Source organism: Rhincodon typus, chromosome 24 (genome assembly GCF_021869965.1).
Source record: "Rhincodon typus isolate 14 chromosome 24, sRhiTyp1.1, whole genome shotgun sequence".
NCBI lineage: Eukaryota > Metazoa > Chordata > Chondrichthyes > Orectolobiformes > Rhincodontidae > Rhincodon > Rhincodon typus.
This window is the reverse complement of record NC_063355.1, coordinates 14192193-14216484: the sequence shown is the minus strand read 5'-3', so window position 1 is coordinate 14216484 and position 24292 is coordinate 14192193. Positions and strand designations below refer to the sequence as shown.

Genomic DNA, 24292 nt, shown 5'->3' with positions numbered 1-24292 from the left:
TACAATTGTATATCTATTCTATATATTGAAGTCATGTGGTAAGTATCATGGTGCAATTGGTGTTCATTTCTCCTCGACTTATCGCCGTTATGAATGTGCATTTATTTGGCTTCTTTAAGTTATACTGTGTCTGAGATTACTCACTGGATTACAGTTCAATTTGAAGTACATTTCTCCCTTTGAAGTCCATCTCTTTGAAACTTCCTTGACATCCATCAGTTGTGACATCCCATGGTCGCACTGTACATTGAGAATAATCCTTTCAGGCTTTGCAGACAATCGCTGAATTATATTGCTCAGAACTTACATCTTCAGTCTTTTTTTTTTGCTGCATGCCTTTCTTTTCTTTCAATTAAAGAAGCTAAATGTGTCCATAGGTGATCACGAGTTATGACAATTTGAACATAACGTTCCTGGGATTTAGCATTCAAAGTCAGCAATCAAATTTGTGTTTCCATGGTTATGCATGGCCCCGGTTTTACTGAAGTAGTTGAGAGATTAAAGACAGTCTGACTAAAAAAGGAAACCTTGTTACCAGAAAACTGTGGACAATTTAATAGTTTGAGGTCCAGCAGTGAGTACAGTACTGGTGGACGAAGTTATTCACACTGAAATACAATTGAATTTTTCAGAAGAATGTCGGGAGGATTCCAAGATTTGCCTCATCTCTACTAGTTATTATTTTATATAAGATCCCATATCTTTTGCTTTTTCTGTCTAAGTATTTGTAGAAAACTCTTGATCTATGTCTGTCATTAACTGAATCTTTATTGCATATTCTTCATTATCCATATTCTTAAATGGACATTTCCATCTTTTGTTAATAATTTTCATCAATATTTCTGATACAGTTAACATAGCTGATTACAAGACAAACAAAATTGATCACAAGACACATTGGACATGAGGATGATTTAAGAATAACAGTATAAGGAAATGGATAATTTAATGGATGGGGATGCTGGCATATTAGCAATACAAGTATAATGCTGTATTTTAATTGAAAAATGTCATGGTTTTTGTTATTATCCATGACCAATGGCACCAATAACAATACAGAGTGCACAGTCAAACATTCTACAACTAAACTTTTCTTAACTTAATCCAACACCATCAGGCAGGAGCTCAAAAGGTGAGGCATAATTTGTGATTTTTAAGTCTAATTAAGGTCCACACTCATTGATAAACACACTGCAAGTAGTCTTTTTCTGTTATAATGAAGCAATTTCTTTTTAAAAAGGGTTGCAGCTCTGGCTAGGTGAGGCGACAAATATATGCTTCCTACTTTGCCATATTTAAGATGTTACTTTTGATATACTTGGCAATTATGTACATTATTGAACAGCACTAATATATCACAAAAATGTTCTGATGATGGAAATATATGATATTGGCACTAATCACTGCCTAAGGACCATATCTATTGTAAAAATTGAAGTCATGCAGTAAGTATCATGGCACAATTAGTGTTCATCTTTCCTCAACTTATTGCCATTATGAATGTGCATTTATTTGGCTTCTTTATGTTATGTTGTGTTTCTTTATCTCTATGTCTATCTGTCTTCTGATGTCTCCATATCTATGTCAGGAGAAGGCGCTGGAGTATTCATACTGGGATGATAGTGGGGAGGGGCAGTTGCCATTGGCAGGTTCTGGGCTGTGCGGGGGACAGAATTCGAGGCAGGAAGAAGAAGGGAGCTGCAAGAGTGAGAGGAGAAAGGGAACTGAAAGTCGGGGGAGATGGTGGTGGCAGAAGAAGGGGGATGCAAACGGGCAGCTGTAAAGAAGGGAACAGCAGAGCGAGGGAGAGAAGAAAGGAGCTGTAGGATGAGAGGAGATAGAAGGAGGTTGCAGGAGGAGAGGAAAAAAGGTGTTCCAAGGTGTTAGAAGAAAGGGAGTTTGGGGGGAGGGCAGAAGGGACTGCAAGACTGTAAAGAAGAAGGGACTCACTAAGTGGGAGTAAAGTGTGGAGGGGAAAGGAGGCTGCATGACTGGGGTAGGGGAGGGAGGCTTCAAAGAAAAGATAACAGTTTTAAATATATCAGAAATCTATCAGAGTTCTTAGCTAAAAACCGGAAATATGTAAATCACTGAGGTAATAAATTCCTTGAAAATGAATGTAGAATTTTTAGGTTAATGCTGCATGTATTCAGGGGCTACCAAACGGGAACAATATGTAGTGATACTATTGTAATGAACACTGTGTTAATTGTTAAATTTAAGTCGGAGATTAACATTAGGAATGCAGTGAAAAGGATAGTAGCTGCCTGGTTAACATTTTCCAGGTGTGTGCTTGGAACTGTTGTCCAAAGTTGAATTCAAATTCTACTTTAAAGCATTTGAGGAGCGGAAAAGGAGTATAAGACTGTTTTATTATTAATGAAATAATTAAAATAATGTTCACATTTAGGGGAGAGGCAGACAAAGGCCAGCAGCATTTGCATCTCCAAACCGAGAAAGACAGAGTATTTCATGATTTGTGGAGAAACAAAACTATGCTGACAGTGCTTCCTAATCCTTGTTCCGAACAGGTAAGAGAATTTAATATTAACATCACAGAAAAATAAAATATCAAACAATGAAGATGTGATGGGTAACAAAAATGGTTTTAAGTAACTGCTTCTGTCATACCCAATTAATTATCAATTTCTCTGATATATTTTACAAACATGAAATGTCAAAAATAGGAAACATGAATTTGAGAGTATTTGATCGAGATTTTTGCTGCATTGAAATAGAGGGAATAGAGGGCAAGTACCTAATAATTTTAATGCTCCCCATTCATTTAATAGGTAAATGCAACAAGCTCCTCGAGCAGAATAAAATGATCTTAGTTAAAGGGTGTTAACATTCTTTTTGGTCTAGACAGGGAGATATAAAATCAGCCAGCTAGAACCCTTGATGCTGATCTTGAATGAATAAACCATGGTTGAAAATGCACATACGTGCAGTGTATATTTCTTGATGTTAGGATTGGATTCAATTGCTACATGCCTCAAGCTGGAGTGGTTTAGTGCCACTCTGTCTCAACTCACACACCTACAATGGAAATTTGAGTAAGATAGCAGAGCATAGCCAGTTTTCATTCAAATATAAACCAAAATAACTGTGGATGCTGTGAATCAGGAACAAAAACAAAGTTTATGGAAAAGCTCAGCAAGTGGACATTTCAGAGGTCCAGTCCTATTCCGGCCACCACCCACAACTCTTTCTCCGATACATCGATGATATCAGCGGTGCTGCTTCCCCCTATCATCCGAAATTGGAAAACTTCATCAATTTTGCCTCCAATTTCCACCCTGCCCTCACCTTCACCTGGTCTATCTCTGACTCCTCCCGTCCCTTCTTTGACATTTCTGTTTCCATTTCTGGGGATAGACTGGCCACCAATATCCACTACAGACCCACTGACTCCCACAGCTACCTGGACTATACATCCTCACACCCCACTTCCTGTAAAGACTCCATCCCATTCTCTCAGTTCCTCCGTCTCCATCGTATATGCTCAGATGAGGCCAACTTCGACAAGGGAGTCTCTGAAATGCCCACCTTCTTTCTCAATGAGGAGTCCCCAGCTCTGTTGTCGTCAGGGCCCTCAACCAGGTTCGACCCATCTCCCGCACGTCCACCCTCACCCCTTCTCTTCCCTCCCGCAACAGCAATAGGGTTCCCCTTTTTCTTACCTACCATCCCACCAGATTCCACATCCAGAAGATCATCAGATGCCATTTCTGCCACCTCCAGCAAGATGCAACCACCAGACACATATTCCCCCCACCTCCCCTCCCTTGTCTGCCTTCCGCAGGGACCGTTCCCTCCGGGACACCCTGGTCCACACTTCCTTCACCCCCAACACCTCCCCACAGCCCTACAGCACCTTCCCCTGTAACCGGCGAAGGTGCAACACCTGCCCATTTACCTCCTCCCTCCCCAGTATCCAAGGGCCCAAACATACCTTCCAGGTGAAGCAACACTTCACCTGCACTTCCCAGAATCAAGTCTACTGCATTCGCTACTCACAATGTGGTCTCCTCTACATTGGGGAAACGAAGCGTAGACTAGGTGACCACTTCGCAGAACATCTACGTTCTGCTCGCAAAAAAGACCCTGAACTACCTGTTGCCTGCCACTTTAACGCACTTCCCTGTTCCCTGGCCAATATCTCTGTCTCTGGCTTGCTGCAGTGTTCCAGCGAAGCCCAACGCAAGCTGAAAGAACAACACCTCATTTTCCGCTTGGGGACTCTACAGCCCTCCGGACTCAATATCGAGTTCAATAATTTTAGGGCCTAAACTCTCCCATGTCCCAGCTCCCTACCCCACACACCAGGCCTTGTTACCACATAGCCTGCCACTACACATCCCCTGTTGTTAGTCACTAACAGTCCCCATTAACAACTATTCACCCTCCCAGCCTGATCATTATCAACTCTGTCTATCCGACTGCTCTTCTCTCTCTTTAGGCTCTATCCTATCGTTTACTCCCTACCCCATCCCCCTCACTTTTTTCTGCATATAAACTGATGCTTTTCCAGCCACCATCAATTCTGAGGAAGGGTCACTGGACCAGGAACGTTAACTCTGATTTTTCCTTCACTGATGTTGCCAGACCTGCTGAGCTTTTCCAGCAGCTTTGTTTTCATTCAAATATAGCTTAGTGATGTCTTCAGAAGATGGGAGAAAAGATATGCATTGAGACAAAAGAGAGGCTTTTTTAAGTAATTCTTAACTCAATGCAAAACAGAAACTTCAAAAAACTTTCCAGATGTTTTATTTGGGGTAAGGAGTTGCCCTGACTTCTGAAGTCTTGTGGCCAGCTCTAAAACTGCTGAGTGATCTTGCTTCAGCTGGTGATGGGATTCAGGGTAGCCTAATCCTGACGGTGTCTAACTGAATGGTATGGCAACCCACCCACAAGAGCTGTCAGGCTTAATCAAAGGGTTGGTAGCCCAGCAATGCCAGTGCTAATGGTGGCTGCTGTTGAGGCTGAAGCTGTGAGGAGAGAGCGTCTCAATGACTAGCATGCTGGAATGCGAGTAGTTGGGAGGTGGAGTACATGGCAGCCAGACATGCAGACCCTAGCAAAATGGGTGTTGGTCATGCCATTGACAGAGGGCAGATGGGATAGGAAGGTACAGCCATACCCACAGCAGGACCTACCCCTCTATGGGCCAAGGAAGGGGGGACTGCCAATAATTCAGTTTTCTTGCCATATGAAAAATGGCCTGGTGGCAGGGAAACATCCAACATAGCCCCTTCCAGCACCATCTTGCCAGCTGTCCTACCTCTCAGTTCAACACTCAGTTGCTGCTGAAATTCCATCAGTAACGTGAAGTTAGAAGATTACTTCATTTGACTGCATATTGGTTTGCCATGCTGCTGTTAGTGAAGTTCTGGAGTTTCCCACCTGTAAGGGATCAGTGCTTCTGTACTGTACAGCTGGTAATGTCCAGTCATGCCATCACTGTCTGTCCTTTCTCCACTGAACTGTCATGTTTATCAACATTCCTGACATTGAGTTGAATTTGTCAAATGAAAAACATCTCAAGCCACTTCTTGGGACTGTTTTGAGAAAAATAATTACACTAAACCACATGAAAAGTGACTAGGATTAGTGATCAACTTGGTCAAAGAGCATAAGTTAAATTGGAGGAGAGAGATGTACAGAAGCAGACATATGTTAGAAGTGAATTTCAGAGTTTAGGCCCAGCCTCCAGTGATGGAACATGGAAAGTCAGGGATGTGCAACAGGACTTACAGACTAGAAGTTCTCTTTCTTGAGTGCCTTGAACTGCTCGACAAAATATGCAAAGAAATGTTTGAAAACCCCAAACTATGACATCTGGCTGAAATACAGTTATACCAGCTGTTTCTTCAGTACATGTCCAAGAAAATTAGCTTCCAACTGAATAATCTACTTGTCAACGTAATCGGGTTTCTCAGAATTGCATTTATTTTATTTGTTTTAGCCTCATTTTAGTCTCAGGTTATTACTATTCCTTTGCAAAAATTATACAAATTCAAAATTTCAAATCAGTGTCAATGTAAACTGTTGCTCATTGTCCCTGCTTCAAGGGAATTAAATTTCATTAGTTACTCAAGTAATTATCCTGCTTCTGAGCACCTTTGTAACATAATAAAGTAAATACAGTTGCAGCTTCTATTATTTTCATGCAAATTATCTGCCAGAATTTTTCAGGAGCTAAGCATTGCATGAGTCATCAAAAGTAAATCATGTTTCTTTTCATTCTTACACTGTAGTTGCCTGTTGTTTTCTCCACCATTATCCACCAACCATCTCCATAATTTTGGATATTAAGGCAACTGTAAATGCTAACTTCAAGAAACACTTTCCCATTAGCACTGCTGCCTCACAGCGCCAGGGACCTGGGTTCGATTCCAGCCTCAGATCACTGTCTGTGTGGAGTTTGCACGTTCTCTCTGTCTCTGTGTGGGTTACCTTTGGGTGCTCCAGTTTCCTCCTAAAGTCCAAACATGTGCAGTTAAGGTGGATTGGCCATTCTAAATTGTGCATCATATCCAGGGATGTGCAGGCTAGGTGGATTAGCCATGAGAAATGCAAGGTTAGAAGGATAGGGTATGGGGGGGTGGGTCTGGGTGGAATACTGCTCGGAGGATCAGTATGGACTCAATGGGCCAAATGGCTTGCTTTCACACTGTAAGGGTTCTATGATTCCGCAACTACCCTAAATAGTCTTAATGAATCGTAGATTTTTTTTTGGTTTTGATGTCTCTTGCATTCTTGACATATTAATTCTGTGGGTTTTAACCACTGGCAAATATTAGAACTGAGACTTCTGTTTCTCTGGTGTAATCCAGAATTGAACTGTGTGCCTACAGCAGAACGTACTGACTTATTTTTGCTAAGTATCCAGCCTGATAAGTATTTAGATGTTAATCCATGTATCTATGTTGGGAAAATATTGATTTTTTTTAAAGACCAATATTATCCCTTCACTTTGCACTTATATGTACTGGTTTCAGTCATTTTTTTTGTTAACAAAGGTGAATAATTCATTTATTTGAAATCATTGTATTCCAGGGAGAGTCACCGGTAAAAGATTTGTCGAATGGCAGTCCAACGAAATGTCCCCGTTTTGTTAAGATAAAGAACTGGGAAACAGGTGCAGTTTTAAATGATACACTACACCTGAGTTCGAGAAGGGTAAAGGTCAGATTCAAATATTTGAAATTTTCTGACAATCTTTCAGCATTATAACATAAACAAATGCATTACAGGTCTGGAAGATATCTGATGTGTTTCGTGTTTACAGGGAACTGGGTGCACAGAGCAGATTTGCTTGGGATCAGTTATGATGCCGAACCAGCAAGTAAGAAAACCAAATGAAGCCCGAACAAAAGAGAAGCTACTTCCACTGGCAGCAGACTTTATTAACCAGTACTATACATCTATCAAAAGGCAATTATCTAATTTATGCCTATTTAAAGTGAGGAACTGCTTTATCTATATAAAGAAAGAGTGCAAGAGAAACTCAAAAAATCTAGCAGCATCTGTGGAGGTGAAAAGTACAGTTCATGTTACACATCCAAATGACTCTCCATTGGAACTGAGGAGAGGTGGAAAAGTGATGAGTTTTATGCTGTAGAAAAAGGGAGAGGGATGAGTGAAGCAAAATGGAAGGTTAGAAAAGCATTAAGAGTAAGGGACATTAGAGACCAAAGGTATTTTAGGAAAAAAAGAACAAAGGATGCGGTAATAGTTATACAGGAGGGACAAAGCATTGATCTAGACTAAGTGTTAATAGCAGAATAAAAGTAGCTCTGAATGAAAGCAAAAATATAAAAACGGGATATGGCCCTCTGGTGGTGCAGGGGGCATGTCCCTACCCCTGGATTGAGAGACCTACCTGCTCCAACGGTGTTTAATAAGATCTCTGGATAGGTTGATTAGAAAAATAGGTTAAATTTTTCAAAAAATACAGACGCTGGGATGGGAAAAAAATAGCATGACCCCAATCTTCCAGTCTTTTTCTACTTGAGTAGAATATTTTGCTTTCATCCTCACCTTTCTATCCTAGGCCTGCTGTAGTGTTCCATTGAAGCTGATTACAAGCTGGAGGAATAGCATTTCATTTCCTGCTTACACATTCGGGACTCGATGTGGACTTCAGCAACTTCAGACAATGAACACTGTCATCCATTTTATGGACATTCTCCCTCATCCCTTAAGCTTTCCCTGACCCTATCTTTTGTTTCACTTGTCTATTCCCCCACCTCACTTTTTCAAAATATAGAGCCCATCATATTTCTACCTCTCTTCCGTTCCAAAGAAAGGTCATAATGGAACTAATATGCCTGACCTGATCCAAACTTCAGTAATTTGATGATGGAAAATCCTCATGAGAAGCATTAAGCCATAAGCTTGTATACTGTACGTTATACAAGAGGTGTGTGAATTGAAATTGAGGTTTATTAACCTAATTCCTTGATGTCCACAATGCTAAACTGCTGATTGTTGTTGGTTTTGTTCAAAGTTAACCGGGTTATAATGTATGGGAGCTATGGCTATGACACTGGTGTATAGAGAAGTAGAGTTTACTTACCAGTGTACTTCCTTGGTCAGATGGTAATTATTTAAATTATACAATTTTAAAATGTGGAGCTGCTATGTCATATCTGATTCAAATTTCAGTAATTTAAATTAAATTCCTCTTGTGAAGTCCTAAGACATGTGTTGATATACAATGGTCAATTTCTCAGTTGACTGTGCACAGTAAACTGGGAAGATGTGTTCAGAAAAGAATTTAACAATACAGAATCTATTTAAATCCTTTGCAAAAAATAAGTGCCTTTGGCAACTAAGTAGGTAAGGGATAATATAAAACTAAAAGAGAAAGCATACTAAAATGCAAAACTAGCATGGAACTTGGCGAATTAAACTTTTATCTCCCAAATAAACATTCAGTTACATTGGGCCCTATTTATTATAAGCATAAATTTCTTTGTTTTGGACTGTAGGCATGGGTCCAAGGCCCATCTTCAGAGGATCGAGGAGGTGACAAAGGAGATTGAAATGACTGGCACTTACCAACTTAAAGACACTGAGCTAATTTATGGGGCCAAACATGCCTGGAGAAATGCTACCCGCTGCATTGGGAGGATCCAGTGGTCTAAGTTGCAGGTTCGGATTTACCACAGATTGTATGAGAATGAGCTGATATAGGGCGATCACAAATTGAAGTGCATGGCACAGCAGATAGGTGAAGCAGGAAAAAGGCGAAAACAATAGAAAAAGAAACCCAATTTTTTTTCCCAATTTTTAGAAGGCATGTCAAGTCAAAATATAAATTTTTATAAGATCAGGGTCCTTTAAACACTTATGTACAGTGATATACAGTCACCGATATGACTTCTGTCTATGTTATGTACACAATGAAAATAATGCTGATACAATGAACTTTTCATTAAAAATATTGCATAAATAACAACCTTATTTTAAAACTTAAGCCTGTAAAGAGTAAATTCTGAGGCTTTTAGTGGAGAACTGTGCTCATATGGAATATAAGGCAGAAACATGTCTATGATCCTACAGCACCAATTCTCAAACCTGACTCCAAAACACTTTCTACTGAGATGTGGTTCGTCTACACCTAAATATTTTTCACATATTTTTTGTAGTTTTTAATTAATCACAATCTCAACCAATATATATTGAACATTTTTTAAATGGTGATTAAGAACCAATCATCCTCTCCAAAGATGAGGCATGATTGTGAATGGATTGCTATGAATAAATATTAACATTAACAGAGATTGAATTTACAGGGTTGGTATTCGGTAGTGTATAATAGCTGATGGTAAATTGGCAGCCTGTTTGCCTCTCTTATTGATTTTTATTTACATTGAACAGGTTGCCTACATGTGACCTGCTATTTTACGATGTCATATTAAAATGAGATCTGTCCTGCCAATTTTTCACTAATTGATCAATAAGTCATAATTACTGAGCAGAGAACTGAAACCATATGATCTTGTAGAAGTGCAGAGAACATGTGTGAATGTTGCAACTGTTAAATTTTATAAAAACACAATATTACAAACATACAGCAGAATAGCCAGCATCTGAAAGAGAAAGTATTTATGTGGAATTTTTCGATAGGTCCAGATGGGATCACCATCCAAGATATTAGTTATCTAACTCTGACAAATGCTCATTATCCATAGATGTTATGTCAGAAATTCATTCAACAGGAAATGGTTACCTTTGGAGCCTCCTGCATGATCTTTTCAATTCAAGCACTCCAGATTTTAACTGGCATTGTTTTGACATTCTGAAATTGTATCAAAATTCATTTAGTGGGATTTCTTTATAATTCAGAAGCATTGGTTTTATAATACTATGTATTATGTACCAAATATTGTGTTGATGCAGTAGCAGTGAAGTAACATTGTAGAAGAAAAAAGGAAAATTATGAAACAACACAGCATGACATTTACAAAAACAATAGGATCTGATAAATTGTCTCTCTGTGAGTTTGTTGATTTGCTGTAATGTTTGCAGGTCTTTGATGCACGCGACTGCTCCAGTGCTCATGGAATGTTCAATTATGTTTGTAATCACATCAAATATGCAACCAACAAGGGGAATCTCAGGTTAGTGCCATGGGAGCTCGTTTTATTGATCAAGCTGATCTGGCGGTTTGTGCTTTGACAGAAAATTAGTCAGAGCCAATAACCACTGGAATACACATTACATTGTTCAATATTACTGTGCAAAGTTGCTTATTCACTATTAATTTGCCAACAGTTTAACAGAGGCCTTCAACAATTCAAAATAAATTGTATTAGGTCTGGCTACTTTTTTTCCTAATCCTGTAATTTACTGTTCTGATCACCTAAAGATGTCATGACGTACTGCAGTGGAATATTTCATGCTTCAGAACTGTATATCATTTTTCAAGATAGTATATCACTCTTCAATATCCTACCTCATGTGTGAGCCTAGATGATTGACCAGGGAACTGCACCATGCATACCTACTGCAGAAGTAGGAATTCTTTTCAGCATTACCATGTATACAGGTTACACCATTCTAATTAAATTTCCCTATTATCTTGGCCATGTTTGTGGCATTGGGGTTGGGGGGAATGCTGACCTCCATTCCTATTGTATGTGGCAAGGAGAATTAAAGCATCAAGCATTGTGCACAGTTCTTGCAATCTGCTGATCTCCCTCACATCATAAGATAGATGAAAGATTAATTTATAGTCCGTTTCCTGCATCTTCCAGTTCAGGGCTCAATCAACTGAACAGTTAGCTTTATAGAAGTTTTGCCATATTCTTTAACTCATTCAATTTTTAATTCTTAGCACAAAACTCCATTTGTTGCTAAAGTTCCCAGTGACTTCCAAATTAATATAAAAATCTGGGCTTGGATTTTTAAAAAGTCCTTTACCAATGATCAGTCCCATGTTGATAAATGGGAGAGCACATCATCTTCCATTAAAGATATTAAACTTGAAGGTGATCTATGAACTGAATTGAATGGTATGCCATAAAGACGACACCATTTTGTAATACAGTTATGATATATGAATGGTTTCATCATTTCAGGCTGGCCTGTAGAGTTTAAGATGTGAATTTCAGCATTCAATAATTCATTCAAAGCAATTGTATTTTACATATTAAACAATGAACATAATCCTTAAACTTGTTTAGTACAGTTAGTTAAACAATAATTATATTTCCCTTCCTGGTTCCCATGTCCACTGATATTATCAATGGTTCTCCCACTCCCATTTCATTCTTCCTCTTCTTCAAATCTGTCATCAATACCCCTCTCCCTCAAAAGCCATCTCTTCACTCTTCTAACATTGCAAATTACAACTGCATCTCCAAACTCCTTTCCTGTCCAAAGTCCTTGAATATGATGTTGCATCCCAAATGTATGTCCTTCTTTGCCAGCATCCCACCAACCAGATTTTCACCACTGTCCAGTTACAGATGACATCCTCTGAGATTTTGCAATGGTGAATCACCCTTTGTCGTGCATCCCATGGTCTTGGTTGATCACAACATCCTCATCTCATGCTTCTCTATCATCATCTAGTTTTGTATGACTCTACTCCCATTATTTCAATACTATCTATATGTAGCAATCAGAACTACCTGGAATAGCCTCTGTTCTCACTCCTGCACTGTTACCTCTGGTATCCCATAAGGATCTAACCTAAACTGCTCCTGTTTCTCATGTATATAATGCTCCTCCACATCATACAAAAATACATCAGTTCCCACAGTACCCAGCTCTACCTCACTATGACTTTGCTTCTCTGTTCCACTGTCTTGAAATTCTCAGATTACTTGTCTGTTGTTCAGTAACAGATGAGCGTGGATTTCCTCAAACTAAATATTGGAAGACTAAACCATCGCATTTAGTCCTCAGCATAAATTCCACTCTATAGCTACTGACTCCAGTTTTCTTCCTGGTAATTTTCTGAGGCTAAACTAGACTGTTTCCACCTTGATGCCATACTCACCCCTGAAATTAGTTTCTGGCCATGTATTGGTCCTATCACTAAGATTCATCTTTTTCTACCTCCATTACATCATAGAATCACAGAATTGTTGTAGTGTAGAAACAGGTCAATTGGCCCATTGGGTATGCACTGGCTATCCAAATGTCAACTTATCTAGTAACATCTTCACCACCAGTCTTCTTCCCATAAACCTGCATTTTCTTCCTTTCCAAATGACCATCAAATTCCCTTTTGAATGTCTGAATTGATATAGCCACCATCACACTGTCATGCAATGCATTCTAGGCCCTAACCACTCATTGCATGGAAATGTTTCTCCTCATATCATTTATGCTTCTTTTACAAATTATTTCAAATTCCATTCATGCCCTCTTATTGTCAATCCTTTCACATTTTCTCCCTATTTATCCTGTCCAGATCGCGCATGATTTTGAATACTTTAAACAGACCTCTTTTCAGCCCTCTTTTATATAGGCAGAATAGTCCCACCTTCTCCAATCTATTTTCAAAACAGAAATTGCTTATCCTTGGAACCATTCTAGTAAACCTCTTTTGCACTCTCACCAATAGCTTCACCTCTTTCCTAATGTTGAGTGGCCGGAACCGGATGTAATACTCCAGCTGGACTCAAACTAGTGTCTTATTTAAGTTCAACATCACTTTTTTACTTTTGTACTCTGTGACCCAATTAATAAAGGCCAAGATACTGCAGGCTTCCTCAACTTATCCTGCCACCATTAATGAATTATGCACACGTACTCAAATCTGTCTGCTCCCAAAGCCCTTTGGATTTGCACCCTTTATTTTGTATTGCTTCTCTGTGCTCCTCCTATCACAGTGTATCACCTCACACTTCTCTGCACTAAACTTCATTTACCAATTATAGGCTCACTCCACAGATTGTTCTACATTATCCTCTTCATTGTTTACATGCTTCCAATTTTTGTGTTAAGATTATTGAAAGATAATCTGTCCATCTATAATTTCCATTCTCAGTTTCCCCAGTATCCTTGAATGCATCCCTGCTGGTCCCAATGCCTTGTCTACTTTAAATACAGACAGATTACCTAATTCCTCCTAAACACTTCTAGTAACTGAATCCCCTCATTTTTCACCAATGACAAGATGTCAATGGGAGGAAAAGTCTTCTAACAGTCTCTATCACAAAAGACAATTATTTGACAAACTAATGGGATGGAAGACATCAAGTCAAGAGGACCTGATAGCCTGCATTCAAAGTTTTTAAAGTAAGTAACTACTAATGGAGGCATTGCTCAAAATATTCTGGAAGTTACAGGATTCCTGGAGGAATCCTGCAATGGATTGGAAAGCTGCTAAACTGTCACCCTTGTTCAAGAAGGGAAGCCAGGAAACTCTAAGCCAATTAGCCTAACAACATTGGGAAAATGCTAGAGTTCGTCATTAAAGAATAGCAGGACAAGAAATAGCATGACATTTAGATAATCTTAGTGCAATCAAACAGTCAATATGGTTTGGTGAAAGGGAAATCATGTTTAACGAATTTGCTAGAGTTCTTTAAGTATAGAATTAACAGAAGTAATAAAAGGGAACTGGTAGAAGTGGTGAATTTAAGTTTCCAGAAAGTATTCAACAGTGTGTATAAAAGGTTATTGCACAAGACAGGAGCTCACAGAATACAGGGGGTCAGGATGAATGGGTGTTTTTCAGGTTGGGAAGACATATTTGGTGGAGGTTTGGTCTTAGGGCCTCAATTATTTATTATCTATATTAATGACTAGGAGAATAGGGTACAGCATAATGTATCTAAATTTATTGAGGGTAGAAAAATATGTTGTAGAGTATTTTGTGATGAAGATATAAGGGATTTGCAGGGGACATAGATAAGTTGAATGAATGGGCAAGAACTTGGTGGATAGAGTTTGACATGAGAGTGTGTAAGGTTTTGCTAGGAGGAATGAAAAGGCAGACTGCTATTTAAATAGAGAGAGTTCAAAAAGTGCAGCACAGAGGGATTTGTGTGTCCTTGAGCATGAAACATAACAAGGTAGCATGCAGGTGCAGCAAGTAGTTAAGAAACCAAGTAGAATTTGCGAGAGGATTTTTCTTTAAATAGGGAAGCCTTGTTATATTTGTATAGTGTGTTGATAAGGCCACACCTGTGTACAGTTTTAGGAAGGGATATATTGGCATTGAGGCAGTTCAAAAGGGATTCACTTGGCTGATTCCTTGGATGAAAGGGTTGACATCAAGAATGGCTGGACAGGTTGGGCCTTTATTCATTAGAGTCTAGAAGAATGTGGGGTGAGCATGTTGAAACATACAAAATTCTAAGGGAGCCTTATAGGGTGGATGTTGAGAAGATGTTTTCACTAATAAGGAAATCTCAAAATGGGGGCATAGCTACAGAATAAGGGAAGGCTCAATTAAAAATCAGACATGAAGGAATTTCTTCTCTCAGAGGGTAGTCAATTTATTGAACTTTTATTGAGGCTAGACCATTATAAGTATTTAAAGAGGACTGAGATAGATTTTTGAAAAATCGAGGAATTGAGGACTATGAGGAGCTTGCACAAAACAGGCATAGGGCAGATCAGCTATGATCAATTAGAAATGATGGGGCAGACCCGAGAGGCTAAAAAGCCTACTCCTATTTCTATTTCTTATTATCTTATAGCCTGGTGTTAAAGACCATGGTCTGTTATGGATCAGACCAAACCCCCTTCAAATATATCAATGAGATAGCCTAGACCCTAACTTTTCCTTATTTACAGGCAGGTGTAAGGTGCTGTGTTCTTGATGTATTTCAATTGATTATACTACTCGGCTTTAGGCAAAATATGCTTTATTCTTACTCTACAGTTAAAATACAAACAAAGCAAATGAGAATTGGTTTAACTTTAACCCTATTGGAAAACGTAACAGAATAGTAGATTATTTAAATACTAAACAGCAACTGTTCCAATATAATAACATCCCATAAGTTCACCCTTGGCAAAGGTAAATTCAGTAAAATAGATTGTCTCATACGCAATGTTTCCCCAGTCCAGATGGAAAGAGCATCAACAGAAAATTCTGGCAGAGAGAGAGAACTCAGGTGTTTTGCTGTAGCAGAGAGAGATGTATGGCAGCTTCAAAACCCCAACAGCTAATGAAACCTAAACTAAAACCCTGGTTCTTTGGGAGATTGACTCCACCCATTCATGCTGTTCCTTTGTTCCAACTTTAAAAACAAAATCCCCAGGGCCCCATTAGCTATTTACTTTATTAGCAGGACCTGAACCCTGTCTCAACTTCTCTTCTTAAAAAAACCCATAACAAAATATACCTCTTAAAGCTAAAGCATTGTCACATCTCCCTCTTAAAAGCATGAACCATCAATATACAAAGATAGCTTCATTTTTAAAATCCTTTAGCCTTATGCTACTCGTACACTGAGGGATTGACTAGGTTAGGATTGTTGTTGCTGGAGTTCAGACGAATGAGGGGGGATCCCATAGAGACTTATAAAATTCTAACAGGACTGGACAGGGTAGATGCAGGGAGCATGTTCCCGATGGTGGGTGTGTCCAGAACCAGGGGTCACAATCTGAAGATTCGGGGTAGACCATTTAGGACGGAGATGAGGAGATGTTTCTTCACCCAAAAAGTGGTGAGCCTGTGGAATTCTTTACTACCGGAAGTAGTTGATGCCAAAACCATTGCATGTATTCAAAAGGCAGCTAGATAAAGCACTTGGGGCGAATGGGATCAAAGGTTATGGGGAGAAACAGGATTTGGCTATTGAGTTGGATGATCAGCCATGGTAATGATGAATGGTGGAGCAGGTTTGAAAGGCCAAATGGCTGCCTCCTGCTCCTATCTTCTATGTTTCTGTGTTTCTATATTACATGTAAGCATGTAAGCATTCGATATTACAGTCCATTTCAATTCATTTCTTCTGCCACTGAACACCTTCGTCTTCATTCATTAAAGTCATGACAATGTGTCGGCAATTATGTTCTCTCGTCCTGCCACGGGTATAATTTTCAAATTAAGTTGTTGTAACAACAAACTCCATCTAAGCAGTCTGGCATTTTCATCTTTAAATTTTTCCAAAACCATTAAGGAGTTATGATCAGCATACACAATTGTTTCAATCACATTACAGGTAACATAAATGTCGAAATGTTGCAACGCCAACACCAAACTCAAAGTCTCTTTCTCAATTGTGGAATATTTCTGTTAATATTCAACTTTCTGAAGAAATACCCAATAGGTCTGTTTATCTTCTCGTCATCTTCTTGCAAGAGTGCAGCACCGAAACCTGCATTATTTGCGTCAGTAGCCACTTTGAATGGCTTTGCGTAATTAGCTGTGGCTAACACTGGGGCAGTGGTTAACACAGCTTTCAGACTGTCAAATGCCATCTGACAGTCCTCTGTCAATTGAAATTTTATACACTTTTTCAACAACTCAATCAACAGAGTAACCACACTGCTAAAATGTGACACAAATTTTTGATAAAAACTACTGAGTCCCAGGAATCATCATACTTCCCTCATCATTGATACTATGGGAAACTGCCCAATAACCTTTATTTTCACATACAGTGGGACCATCTGTCCATGTCCAAAAACATGGCCCAGGAACATGACTCGGGTTTTTGTGAACTCACTCTCAGTCAGGTTTATCACCAAGCCCACCTCCTGAAGTCAATCAAACAATTCCATTAGATGCTCTAAATGTACTTTCCATGTGTGAGTAAAAATCCCCAGGTTGTCTATGTACACCACATAATTGGGTAATCTTAAAATGAATTTATTTGTTAGGCTTTGCATTTTGTTCATTTGCATTTTTTCATTTGCATGAGGCTGGTGCATTTTTCATACTAAATGGCATAACTTTAAACTGGTACAGTCCATTCAGTGTCACAAAAGCCAAAATTCCCTTCACTCTGTTGGATAAAGGTACCTGCTAGTATCCTTTGAATAAGTTCAGCTTTGAAATATAAATTGATTGCCCACCCTTCTCAATACAGTCTTCCAGCTGTGGAATAGGATATGAATCAGATTTTGTAACTCTCTGCAATTCACTTCAATTATATTCTCTTTGAGCATGCTTTCAATCTCTTTCTGAACCTCTGCCAATTGTAGAGGGTTAAGTCTATAAGAATGTTGCTTAATTGGAATAGCATTTCCTACATCTGCACCATGCGTGATCAGATTAGTACTTCCCAGCCTATTTCCATGTATCTCTCCATGTAAATGTAATAACTCTTTCAGGTCATTTCAGCTTTCCTCTGGAAGGTAACTCAATAATTTATCACAATTTTTCAGAACTCCTCATTATCCAACTTGAGGAATATCAAGTTCAAATTTATCTGGATTTGGTTCTTCACTCCGTGGTACAGGTAACCTGTACCACATCCTCCTTTTGCTTTCCTTCCATGTCAGAATACCGTTTGAGCATATTCACATGATACACTCTACGAGTTTTCCTTCTATCTGCCGTTATTATCAAATAATTCCCGTCACTCAATTTCCTTTTGATTTAATAAGGCCAAGTAAACTATGCTTTTAAAGGCTCACCTACCATTGGTAGTAATACTAACACTTTATCTCCACTAGCGAAACTATGAATTCTTGATTTCTTATCTGCTTCCTGCTTCATCACATGCTGTGCTACTTGCAAATGCTATCTAGCCAACTCACCCACTCTATTTAATCTTTCCCTAAATTGCCTCATAGTCCAAATATGTGGTCTCTGAACTGACTTACCAATTTTCCTTAATTAATTTCAGTGGTCCTCTCACCTCATTTCTGAAAATGATTCAAATGGACTGAATTTAGTTAATTCATTTGGTGCATTCCTAATTGCAAAAAGTACAAATAGAAGTCCTTTATCCCAGTTCTCCCCAGATTCCACCTCTGATAGTGATGCAAATACCTCACTAGCTCTACATACTAATTTTGTTTGAATCAACAATACCCAGATGGTCACCTGCCCTTTCACTTGTTTAGCCATTTTCTTAAATGAAATGAAAAAAGCCTTTATATCTTTCTCATCAAACTTTGGTAATGCTTGGACATATTTAAACAGATCCCCATAAGGATTTGGCTACAATGGATTTGCTGTTCATACTGTCCCCTTCACTACTCCTATTTTCTACCTTTGCCATTTTCAGTTGCTTTTCTTCTTTCATTGCCAACTTCTGAAGTTCAAAACTTCTCACTTTCTCTCTCTCTTCTGCCACGACCTTCCTTTTTCTTTTTCCTCTGCATTCAATCATAACTCAAATTGTTTCATTTCCTTTTCATATTCGAGCTGTTTCATTTGCAATTGAATTTTAGCCATTTCCAATTATTCTGTTTGCATTCCTGGCAATTGTAAATGCAGAGTTATTGCCACAATTATCTCCCCTTTCCTCACAGACTCAGGCAACTCCAACTTCAACATTTTGCCAATTCCAAAAGCTTTGCTTTGCTCACTTTATGTAAAATGCCTGTGGTGACTTCTTCCACCCCCAGGAAAATCTTAGTGACTGAAATGGCCATTATTACACAAGGCATGCCGTATTTAAACCAACCAAATGCAACACCAAATAAAAAAAACATTTACCAATCACTGCCTTTGAGTCCAATAATCCTAAACCAAACCTGGAATTAAAGATTTTGATCCCAACAAGAGTCCGTAATCAATTATTGACCAGACTAAACCTGCTTGATTTATATCAAGGAGGTAGCCTAGACCCTAACTTTTACTTATTTCAAGGTAAATGTAAGGTGCTGTGTTCCAGATGTAATTCAATTGGTTATACTACTCAACTTTAAGCAAAACACACTTTATTCTTACTCTACAGTTAAAATGCTAACAAAAGAAAGAAGAATTGGCCTAACTTTTAACTCTATTGGAAAATTTAACAGAATAGGTTATTTAACTACTAAACAGCAACTGTTTCAATATGGTGACATCCCATAAACACACCTTTGGCAAAGGCAAATTCAGTGAAATAGATTGTCTCACATAATGTTTCTCCAGTCCAGGAGGAAAGCACATCAAGAGAAAATTCTGGCAGAGAGCTAGAACTCAAGTGTTTTGCTTGAGCAGGGAGATGTATGGCAGTTTCAATACACCAACAAATACTGAAAGCTAAACTAAAACCCTGGTTCTATGGGAGCCTGCCTCTACCCATTCATGCTGCTTCTTTGTTCCAACTTTAAAAAAAAATACTCAAGGCCTCACAAACTGTTCACTTTATTGGCTTAGAACAGATTGCTTGATGCTACTGTCTCAACCTCTTCTCATAAAAAAAAGCCCAGGACAAGATATACCTCTGAAAGCCATTGTATTGTCACAGGCCATCCATGGTAGAGACAGATGCAAGTATTAATTCATTACTTCAGCCTTGTCTTTTGCCTCCATAAATAAACGCTCTTTTTGGTCATTAATTGACTCTACTCCTTTTCCAACTCTGTCTTGTCTCATCATATGTGCTGCTGAAACTCTTATCTATGTCAATTTTACTTTTACATTTGATTATTCTGACACATTCTCACAAACCTCCCATATTCCTGTGCTCAGTAAACTTAACGTCATCCAATCTCTGCTGTCTACATTCTGACTTGCACCCATTACCCCTAACTGTTGACCTACATTGGCTCTGGATGGTATCTGGATTTTAGAACTCTCATCCTTGCTTTAAAATCCATCGAAGGCTTCTCTGTTACTCATCTCCCCTTCTCATCTCTGTAATCTCCTCTAATTCTAGTCTCTTAAAGATGTTCAGTTTTAACCTCTTCATCTTTGGTGGCTGTGCTTTCAGCTTCTCGAGTCCTAAACTCTGGAATTTTCTCCATAAATCACTCTACTTCTTTAGTTCACTTTGCTTATTTAAGACACTGTTAAAACCTATGACCAAACTTTTAAACATTTACTCTAATATCTCCTTCTGTGGCACATATTTTCTGAAGTGGCTTGTAATTATTATCATGTGAATGGTGTTATACAGAAATAAATCAGTGTCATAATTCCACAGACTTAATTGAGAGTTCAAAAAACTTTATTTTAGTAATGTCATTATTTTTAATTAATGTCAATAGATGTCATTATAACATAATTCAACAGATATAGGATTGATGATGTTACAGGTCTGCCATCACAATATTCCCTCAACGAATTGATGGAAAGCATGATTTCAGAATCTGGAACAGTCAGTTGATACGATATGCTGGGTACAAACAATCTGATGGCTCAATCATTGGAGACCCGGCCTCCGTGGAGCTAACTGAGGTTCAGTATATCAAATAACAATTTGTTTCACCCTGCAGTATTCGGTCTTATTTATGGATGTTTCCATATTGCTTATCTGAATGTTATATTTTCTTTGCGGGTTATTATTGACACAGGTTTGTATGCAACAAGGTTGGAAAGGACCGAAGGGTCAGTTTGATGTCCTCCCCCTTTTGCTTCAAGCCAATGGAAATGATCCTGAACTATTTGAGATTCCCCCAGAACTAATCCTGGAAGTACCCCTCAGGCACCCCAAGTATGTACAGTTTTGTTGCAAATAGTTGTATGCAAAAATTTTATCGTACAATTCAAACATTAGCTTCTGTTTTGACAGTAAATTATGCTTATCTCAATAGGTGCTTTAAATGCTCAGAATTAACATGTTTGATTGATACTACAGTACATTCCAGTTATGTTCTGTCTGTTTGCCAGGAGCATTAATTTGGCTGCCCTTTATATTTAAAAGTAACTAGGTTTGTGCTTTTAGCTGCAGTGATTTATGTTTTCCACACATGCTGTTACTAGATGGAAACCTAAATGAGGGCAGTTGTTAGGTGGAACAGGGCACAAAGTATGGTATTGATTGCTGTGCCTCTCAGCAAGTGGAAGGAAGAAGTGATGGATAGAGTCAGTAGTCTCTGCTGTTCTGAGCATTTAGTTACATAAGACTATTTTGGTCTTTATTTCAAGGGGATTGGAGAATAAGAGTAGGGAAGTCTTACTGCAGCAGTACAAGGTGCTGGTGAGACCACATCTGGAGTATTGTGAGCAGTTTTGGTCCCCTTACTTAAAACAAGATATTATTTCATTGGAGATAGTAAGAACTGCTGATGCTGGAGTCAGAGATAACACAGTGTGGAGCTGAAGGAACACAGCAGACCACTGAAATGAATTTTTTTCTGAAGAAGGGTCCTGACCCGAAACATCAACTTTCCTACTCCTCTGATGCTGTCTGGCCTGCTCTGTTCCTCCAGCTCCACACTATTATTTCATTGGAGGCAGTTCAGGGAAGGTTCACTCAGATGATCCCCAGTGTGGAGAAATTATCTCATGAGAAAAGATTGAACAGGTTGGGACTCTACTCATTGGAAGTTAGAAGAATGAGAGGTGATCTCATTGAAACATATCAAATTCTTAAGGGGCTCGACAGGATAAATACTGAGCAGATGTTTCCCTTCATGAGAGAGTCTAGGACCAGAGGGTAAAGTCTCAGAACTAAGGGATGCCAACTTAATACTGAGCTACGGAGGAATTTCTTCTCTCAGAGGGTTGTGAGTCTTGGAACTCCTTGCCACAGAGATCTGTGGTGGCAGAGTGTTCCTGAATATTTAAGGCTAAGATAGATAAATTCTTGATCAGTTGGAGAATCAAAGGTTATGAGGAAAGGGCAAGAAAGAGGTATGGGTCATCGATAATCCTATTGAATGGCAGAGCAGGCTCGAGGGGCCAAATGGCCTACTCTTGTTCCTATTTCTTATGATCTTACAAGAGCTATTTGTAGCCTGTCGAGAACCAGCTACATTTCTGTGCTTTGGTCCAGGCAGTCAGAGTATGGGTCAAGAAAGGGATTGATAAACATAAAAATTGAGGTATTTCACTCAAAGAAAATAATCATAAGCTGGAATCATAATACAATAGCTAAGAACAAAATGGAGTCTTGCATCTTAAGGTGTAATTGCAATCCTTTAACCTCCAAAATGTCCTTTAGGTTCACATGGTTTAAAGATCTGAACTTGAAGTGGTATGGCCTGCCAGCTGTCTCAAACATGCTTCTAGATATTGGAGGTCTCGAGTTTACAGCCTGTCCTTTTAGTGGTTGGTATATGGGAACAGAAATCGGAGTCCGAGACTTCTGCGATGTCTCCCGGTACAACGTGCTTGAGGTAACCTTTTATTTTCTTTTCAGAAGTAACATTCATGTGTTTCTGTTGATTTTTACCTTTACTACAAGCCAAAATGAATAACTTGTTTTAAAACAAAATACACAACAAGACATGAAAGAAGAAATTTTTGCATTTATGTGATGCCTTTCATAACCTCATAACCTGAAGTATTCTACAGCTAATGATGTATGTTTGAAGGTACAGTGTTGCTACTGTTCAGCAAGCACCTATCCTATAAAATATGATTGATGTTGACATTCTTAAATATGAAAGGGCAATTTGTTTTAATACACAACTATTTAATTATATTACATTTGGGGATAAGTCTTTCATTTAGAACAAATATTTATAATGTAGATGAGTCCCCCATTTGATTGGCTGCAGCGACAGAGATTCATTGATTTCTTATGGATATAATGCTTGCTTAGAACCTTTCAAACTGATTCACTTGTTGAAATCTAATTATGTCCTTTAATTGAAGAATTGACCTTAACTTGGTTCCGTATTGTCTCATATTATACTATTTTTGTTAAATACAGTGGTAGTATCCCCACCTTAGAGTCAGGTAGGCTTGATCCAAATTTTATCTGCTCCAGAGGTGTCTTGTAAGATTCCTGAACAAGTTGATTAAAAAGGTCTACAGTACTACATCTGTGAATGAAATGGTTCAGTTTTTAACCTCTGATTGTGACGTTGTTCAATGCTAGCCAATTTCTACTCTCTCCAGATGTTGGGCAGGACGGATTGTTTTAAATTCCATATCATGTTCGGAGAATACGACAACTAATGACACAGATTTGACATGCTTTTCTGGATGCAGGTTGATACAGTGAATTCCAAATGATGCCAACACAATATAATTTGAACTTTCCAACATAGTTTTGAAGTGTGGTCCCTGAAACAATGCTATTGGCTGTGAAGTGTTTTGGAACATCCTGAAGTCATGAAAGGAGCTATATAAATGGAAGTCTGTCTTTTTAAACAAAATACTTGCTAACTATTAATCCAGAATTGTTGACATTTTGAACTTGTCTAAAGCTTTCACAGAGCTATGTTTAAAAGTTTCCCTTGTAACTTTGGAAGTATATCAAAAACTGTTTTCTCTTTCTGTTTATCACTCTTCTGGTGACATTTCAACCAGGCTTAAATGATTTATCAAGGCAAAATTATTTTTAAAGAAATACTGTTCTTGAATGTGAGTATTTACCTTCCGTCCTTAATTGTCTTCAGAAGGCAGTGGGGAGCTATCTCCTTGAAGTGCTGCAGTCCTTGTGGCAATGATGCTGCTCCCACAATAGTGTTAGGTAGAGAATCCCAGGTTGTTTTTATAATAACACTGAAGAAACAGAATGCAGCAGTAGTAAAGTCAATAAGGGAAGTTGGAGTAAGAAGAAAGTAATTTAGTTTAAATCATGATCACTGTGCATGTATGTGAATGCATGGAGTTTAATAAATAAGACTGGGGAGTTACAGGTGCAGATTGCCACGTGGAAATATGATGTTGTGGCAATAACAGAAACCAGTTCAAGGAAAAGCACAGAGACAACAAGGTGCAGGGCTGGATGAACACAGCAGGCCAAGCAGCATCATAGGAGCAGAGAGGCTGACGTTTCGGGCCTAGACCCTTCATCAGAAAAGG

The 24292-nt window shown here is 38.7% G+C and overlaps 1 protein-coding gene across 2 annotated transcripts in view; it reads left to right on the top strand.

Annotated features, from left to right (window-relative positions):
* Positions 1 to 24292, top strand: part of nos1 (nitric oxide synthase 1 (neuronal)) — an 82257-nt gene that overhangs the window by 11795 nt on the left and 46170 nt on the right. Inside the window, exons 2-9 of one of the 2 annotated variants that reach the window (XM_048611614.1) lie at positions 2411 to 2531; positions 7063 to 7185; positions 7295 to 7440; positions 9000 to 9162; positions 10543 to 10634; positions 20629 to 20770; positions 20887 to 21026; positions 22479 to 22653. In XM_048611614.1, coding sequence (XP_048467571.1) covers positions 2411 to 2531; positions 7063 to 7185; positions 7295 to 7440; positions 9000 to 9162; positions 10543 to 10634; positions 20629 to 20770; positions 20887 to 21026; positions 22479 to 22653 — 1102 coding nt within the window. Of the gene's footprint in view, positions 1 to 2410; positions 2532 to 7062; positions 7192 to 7294; positions 7441 to 8999; positions 9163 to 10542; positions 10635 to 20628; positions 20771 to 20886; positions 21027 to 22478; positions 22654 to 24292 lie in introns of both variants that reach the window. The other variant, XM_048611613.1, reaches the window with a different exon arrangement.